The sequence below is a fragment of the Kogia breviceps genome, chromosome 14, assembly GCF_026419965.1.
Source record: "Kogia breviceps isolate mKogBre1 chromosome 14, mKogBre1 haplotype 1, whole genome shotgun sequence".
NCBI lineage: Eukaryota > Metazoa > Chordata > Mammalia > Artiodactyla > Physeteridae > Kogia > Kogia breviceps.
Window position 1 is genome coordinate 279,312 of NC_081323.1, and position 6,411 is coordinate 285,722.

Below are 6,411 nucleotides of genomic sequence, written 5' to 3' on the forward strand. Positions count from 1 at the left end.
GAGCCCGAGGGCCCTCAGGTCTGGTGCAGGTGTTTCCTCCCGCGCCTTGGCGGCACCCAGCGCCAGATGCAGGGTCCGGCCGACTCACGTCCTGTCCCGGAGCCCTGGCTCCGCGAACGCGGAGGTGTCTGTTCAGGGCCTGGCATGGCGGGCACCCCTCTCTCCCACAACCTCCCACCGCCTCCTGGTGCTCAGCTGGGGTGGCGGCCAGTAGGGGAGGGGACACCGGGGAGGTGCCGCTGGAGCCCATGAGTGGGCCCCAGGCAGGGCAAAGGCGCTCTGCCGCCCTCAGAAGGGCCAGTGCTCGCGGTTGGCACGGACCCCACCCCTGCGGCCTGTCGGCAGCCTGGCGAGGGGCAGAGGTGGGCAGAGGGGATCGGGAGAGAGGGGCCTGGGGGCGGGGGCGGGGAACACACAAGCGGCACACTGGGGTCACGTTTTTGGTTTTCCGAATCCAGAGACTAGTTTGCCTGTCGCCCGTGTTCCGGATGTTCTTTCAAAGGCTCCCACCAGTCTGGGGGGCCGTGGGACCCGGACTACCCTTCAAAGCCTGCCTGGCCCCTCCTTGCAGCGCCGCACACGGGCGGCCTGGCTCCCTGGCCAGTGCTCTGCGGCCGCGTCTGGCACCCCGGCACAGCCCCTCCCCCTGGGCCCCAGCCCCCCGCCCCCGCCCCGTCCCAGGGAAGGAGCTGAGAAGGCACGCGTGTAGGCCAGGACACCACGGGGTGCAGGCCCCAACCCCACCACGCGTGTGCCCCAGAAAGAATGTTTTACGGAGGAAGAACCAGGCTCAGGCCTCATGCCCAGGGCCTTGGCAGGGAAGGCAGGGCACTGGGGCCTGGCAGATACCTCGAGTCCACGAAAGGCGGGGCCCACCCACCGGGTCACACCGCCTACACTCTGCCCTCCGTGGCCCACTGACCCGTGGCCAGTGACTCTGTCCTTACCGTTGAGTCTCTTTCCGTCTCTCTGTCGGTTCTGGTCGGTTCCAGCCGGCAAAGATGGGGGTAGCTCATGTGCTCCGGTGCCGAGCCTGGAGGGCCAGACCTCAGGTCTGAGCAGGGCGGCCCCAGCTTTCCCTCCACCTGCCCCAGACGTGGTCTGGTTGGGATGTCCCCGCCCTGGACAAGTGAACTTCGTCCCAGAAGCCGGAAGCCCACCCTGCCCTCATCCTGCATGAGCAAAGATGCTGAAGTGGGTTGAATAGGTGGCCCCAGAGATACATCCACCTCCCAGAACCTATGAGTGGGACCTTATGTAGAAAAAGGGTCTTGGCAGATGTAATTAAGGATCTTGAGGTGAGGAGATCTTCCTAGATTACCCAGACGGCGCTAAATCCAGCAGCAAAGATCCTCAGAGAGGAGAGACGGCCACACGAAGCAAGGGGCAGGTATTGGAGCAACGCAGCCACAGGCGAAGGCACACCAGGAGCCACCAGAAGCTTCAAGAAGCAAAAATGGTTTCGCCCCCGGAGGGAGCACAGCCCAGCCCTACAACACCCAATTTCAGGCCAATGATACTGATTTTGGACTTCTGGCCTCCAGAACTATGAGAGAAGAAAATGTTATTGTGTTAGGTCACCTGGTTTGTGGTACTTTGTTATGGCAGCTCTAGGAAACTAATACAGATGGTTTCCAAGATATGGGGACGGTGGCCCATGTCCCCACAGCCATGATGCTGACCCATCACCTGGGGGTTGGCAGAAGCAGGCCTGGGCACCATGTGCAGAGCCCCTGCCTGGCACTGAGGCCTCGAGAGGAAGTGCAGAGGGTGGGCAGCGGTGGCCGGGGCAGGGGGTGGGAGTCTTGCACCGAGAACAACTTGGAAGTGAGATGAGGGAGGGACCACGGGGGTCACCGAGCTCAGGCCACAGGCCTCCAGCCCCCACGCCTAGGCGGTCAGTTTGCCAGGACAGACCAGGGTTAGACATCAGGAGGGTGTGCCTGAGAGAGGGGCTCCCTGCCAGGCAGGGTGGGGCAGGAACCTGGACCCGTGCACTCACACATCCCCGTGCACCCACACCTCGACATATACATTTGTGTACACACACACACACACACACACACACACACACACACACACACACACGCTCACTGCCGGGGAGGCTCTGGCAGGAGCCCCCAGGGAGGAACAGCCGGGCCCGGGGGGCAGGAGCATCTTGTCCACCACCATGGTTGCAGCCCAGGACTCAGACGGAGATTGTGTCCCCGTAACTGAGGCCTCGGCTCCTCCTCCCAGCCCCCCCGAAGCGGGGGTTTGTTGGGAACTGCCTCAGGCGTGGGCGGACGGAAGGGCTGCCCATTGCCTGCTCACCGTGGCAGCAAGGAGAGCTGTGGGTGGGCAGCAGCCATGAAGGCCCAGAGGCCACGCCCAGGCGCCCTTAGGAGGAGCGCGCTCCCCGGAGGCCCTGGCGCTGGGGCGGGTCCAAGTGCGAGGAGCCAGGTGCCCCTGGGAAAGCAGGAGCACGGTGGGGGCCTCTGTGGAGGGCCTGTCCTCTCCCCGTCCCTGCACCCAGACCCCCGGACTCTCGTACTGACCTTCTACCGGGCCCGACTCGGCTCCCCCAGGCCTTGTGCTCCAACCAAAGCGGGACTTTTCCCTCCTACCTGGACACCTGGCCACACCCCCAGGCTGGCACAGCAGGAGCCAGCGACGAGCCTGCTCCCCTCAGCTTGCTCCTCCACCAGTGTTCCCCAAGTTCAAGATGAGGACTCCCCCAGGGGCTCAGGCCAGGACCCTGGGGTTGCCCGGACCTCCCCTCACCCCATCCATGTCCGGGCCCACCTCCTCCAGCCTCACCTCAACCACACAGGCTCCCTGCCCAGACCCCCCTCACACTCGGAGTGCGACCACGTGGCCTGGGAACCTACAAGGCGACTGGATGCACCCTGAGGTCCCCCACCTGCACACGGGGCACACGCGGGGTGTCACTCTGCTTGGAGCCTGGCTCTCATTGCAGTGCTTACGCTTCCTGGCTGTGAGGCCTGGGGCAAGTCCTGTAACCCCCCAGTGCCTCAGTTTCCTACTGGACGAACCGGGGACAGTGGTTCCTGTTGCTCGGACTGAACGCGTTCACACGCACACAATGGGGGCGGTCGGGGCCAGCTGTGCCCTGCTGACGGCTCCGCCAGCAAAGGCCTGTCTGCATCTCCTGCTTGCCTCTGTTCTGCCAGGGTGCCCAGGGCAAGGCCTGCTTCGGTGCCTACTGGGTCTGTCCACCTGTCAGGGAAGAGCGTGATGACAGGTGTACCGACCGGGCACGCACCTTGACCAGGTGCCCTGCCTGCCCTGCTGCGCCCCGCTCCACAGGCTGTGATCCGGGAGGGGCCCACGGACCTCCAGGCCTACGCGGCTGCAGGTGCGGGACTCTGGGGTTCAGCCCTCCACTGGGCCACGCAGACAAAAGGTACCAGGGCACAAGACGGTGGGTCCCTGGCTGGCCTGTCCAGTCCCGCCGAGGAGCTGCTGCCACCCTTCCCAGGCCACAGGAAATGGCCTGGCCCAGCTTGCAGCCAGGGCCGCAGCTCGCTTCCCTTCAGGCCCGTTTCCTTTATCCGGTTGTTTTGCTCCGAATTCACAAAGCTCAGCCTTCCCCTCCCCTCCATTTCCACCCTTCCCCCATCCCAGAGTGGAGCAGGACGGATACGATGCTACATTTTAGGACCAGCAGGAGTCCCCATCTGCCCCCGCGCCCCCCGCCCAAGGACTTAGCAGGAGTCCCGTCCCGAGGCGCCCCCTGCTGGCCGAGCCTGGGAGCACCGCCGCGCCCCCCCTCCCCCACACCGCGTGTGCGGGAGGCCCCAGCGCCCCCTCCCCACCGAGGCGCGGACCCGGGGCGGCCTGGTCCCACAGCTGGCAGGCGAAGAAAGAGCCAACAGGGCCGCAGCACCAGCTCAGTTTATTGGGGCCTTGCTGGCGGCGGAGGGCGGGCCCCCTCAGGGACCAGCTCCCCAGGCAGGCCCCGCCTCCCAGTCCCGGGCCCTCCGAGGAGTGCGGGCCGCGGCGAGGGAGGGGCCGGGCCGCGAGGCCCTTTCCCTGCCCCGCGCGCTCGGGGCGCCTAGGAGCCCCAGGAGCCGTCGGTGGCCGCGGCGCGCAGCGCGAAGAGCTTCTCCCAGCAGGTGGCGACGGCGTCCAGGGCGCGCAGCAGGAGCCGCCTCCGGCCGCCCCGACGCCGAACAGGGCGCGTCTCGGGCCGCCGGCTCCGCTGTCGGGGACGCGTCGGTCAGGGCGTGGGCACGGTCCCCGCCCGCCCCCTCCCCCGCAGCTCGTGTCCAGCCCCGGGGAAGGGAGACCGCGGGGCCGTGGGAGCGAGCAGGGACGCGCACCTGGCGCAGCGTCCGGCAGTGGCGCCGCATCACCGCCTCGGTGCGCACGGCCACGGTCCAAGCTGCCTTTTCCAGAGCCCCGCGGCGGCCCCCGGCCACCGCCCCACGCAGGGTCCGACCCAGGGCCACGATGGACAGTAGGATACTGTTTTCCTGGGGAGGGGAGGAAGCGGCGGACTGGGGGAGGAGCCCCGTGGGGAGGGGGCGGGAGGGCTTGGGTGGCGATGTCTCCATACCTTCCGGGCGCCACAGGAGGCTCCCACCCGTCCCTGCCATCGGGAGGCCACGGCCCCAGTCAGGTTTTTCTGAATGAAATGGAGTTGTCTGGAGCCCGGCCCGGTCCACCGCACCGCGGCCTGCAGGTCCTCGAAGATGACCGCGCGGTAGTGGTGGAGCACGTCGGGAACGCTGCAGGCGCCGAGCCTGGCCCGGCCCGGTGCAGCCCCCAGCAGCGCCAGCAGGAGCGCCCAGAGAGCGGGCCTGGGGGGCCCCTGGAAGGGATACAGGCTCAGAGTCTGCGGAGGGGCCGAGCCTCCCGCAGCACTGCGGGCAATGTGCTCAACCCTCCCCGCCCCCTGGCCCCTGCACCCGACTCCACACACACGTACAAGGGAATCTCTGAGCTGGTATAACGGAGACATCGCCATGCCATTCAACAAATGCTCTAGGCACAGGGCTGGCAGATTTGGGGAAGGACAGACGACAGCACCCGCAGCTCTGGTCTGCATGGGTGTGAGGGCCCAAGTACCCATAAGACTGGAGGGCAGGACTGACCTAGGTCTGGCTACAGCAGGAAACACCCCCTGTACAGCCTCACCCTTGGCCATGCCCTGACCCATGCCCACCAGAGCTGGGCTCATCTCCAGGTGCCCCACAGGAGAGGGCAGAACTGATCTGACCCCTCAATGGCCAGGCAGCTCCTCCTCACCCTCCCCGTGGCTCTGCTACCAGCTCTGAGAGCCATGGGAGCTGGGGTTCCCTTGCACCCCCGACCCAACCAGGACAGGGGTGAGGCTCAGAGCTCAAGGCCATACCCCTTTGGAAGGGGAGGGCTTGGGGAAAGCCCAAGGTGAAGGGAGGAAGGGGGCTGCGGCCCACACCACCAGGGCTCCCCTCCCCCAGAATGAAGAGAACTGGCTCTCATGGGCAAGAAGCCCACCCCCACGCAGAAGCCCAAACGTCAGAAAGAGCAGCTTGTCTACGGGCTCCCAGCCCCCAGGCTGGAGTCACACAGCACTGGAAAATCAATCATGCGAACCCAGCGAGACTTGGGACTCAAGACACAGGACTCGACTCTGCTTCCCAGCCTGGCAGGAGAGCCTGACCACGCAGGGCCCGGCCTGGAGTCCCCGGGGGCTCCCCGCCTGAGGCACCCGGCAGCGTTGGCCGGAGGACCAAATGCGATTAGCTGTGGGCCCTTATTGAAGCCCACGCCCTCCCTAGACAGCCTTGGTGTGATGGCCAACTCAGTCGCCCCCTGCCTGCTGAGGGTCGGGGTTCATAGTGAGAACAAGAGCCCTCGCTGCTGGAAGGATGTCCAAGTGCGGTAGGTTGGTTGCCCAGGGGGTCCCGGGAAGGCCTGTGGGCCCGAGGCTCAGGCCAGTCCAACCCATGAGGACAGGGTGGCCCCAGCTCCAGGAGGGAGACTCCCTCCCCCCGCCGCTGCGCTGCCGGGAAGGCCAGTCAGGAGCACCCAGGGCCAGGCTGCGGTGACGGGAACCAAGGGGGATTTCCCGGTGGGGACACCGCGGGACAGCAGCCTCTCCTGGGCTGTGCGCGCTCCCCGCCCCTCAGCCGAAGTCAGCCCTCTCCCCAGCGGCCCACAGCTGCTCACCATGGGCTTCTCAGCGTCAGGCCCTCCCTCACTCCCGCCCGTGGGCCTCGGACATGGTCCTGGGGTCCTCAGGTGGGGAGGGCTGCTGCCGCTCCAGGTCCCGGCTCCAAACCCGGCCAACAGGGCTTGCAGGGCTTGCAGAGGAGGCTTTTGAAGTTGGCTCCTCTGAGCAAAGGGGGGAGGGAGCAGGAGGGAGGCCCCGGGATCGCAGCCCTGCCCCCTCCCTCCCCACCGCTATCCAATCACTTCTTC

General features: G+C 66.7%; 1 protein-coding gene across 1 annotated transcript; it reads right to left on the bottom strand.

Moving 5' to 3' along the window:
• Positions 1-4,057: 4,057 nt before the first annotated feature.
• C14H20orf204 (chromosome 14 C20orf204 homolog) lies at positions 4,058-5,249 on the bottom strand. The gene is made up of 4 exons (XM_059036579.2): positions 4,928-5,249; positions 4,562-4,816; positions 4,326-4,478; positions 4,058-4,204 (listed from the first exon to the last, which is right to left on the bottom strand). The coding sequence occupies exons 1-4, from the start codon at positions 5,183-5,185 to the stop codon at positions 4,058-4,060; spliced, it is 813 nt and encodes a 270-aa protein (XP_058892562.1). The 5' UTR covers positions 5,186-5,249.
• Between the last annotated feature and the right edge of the window lie 1,162 nt (positions 5,250-6,411).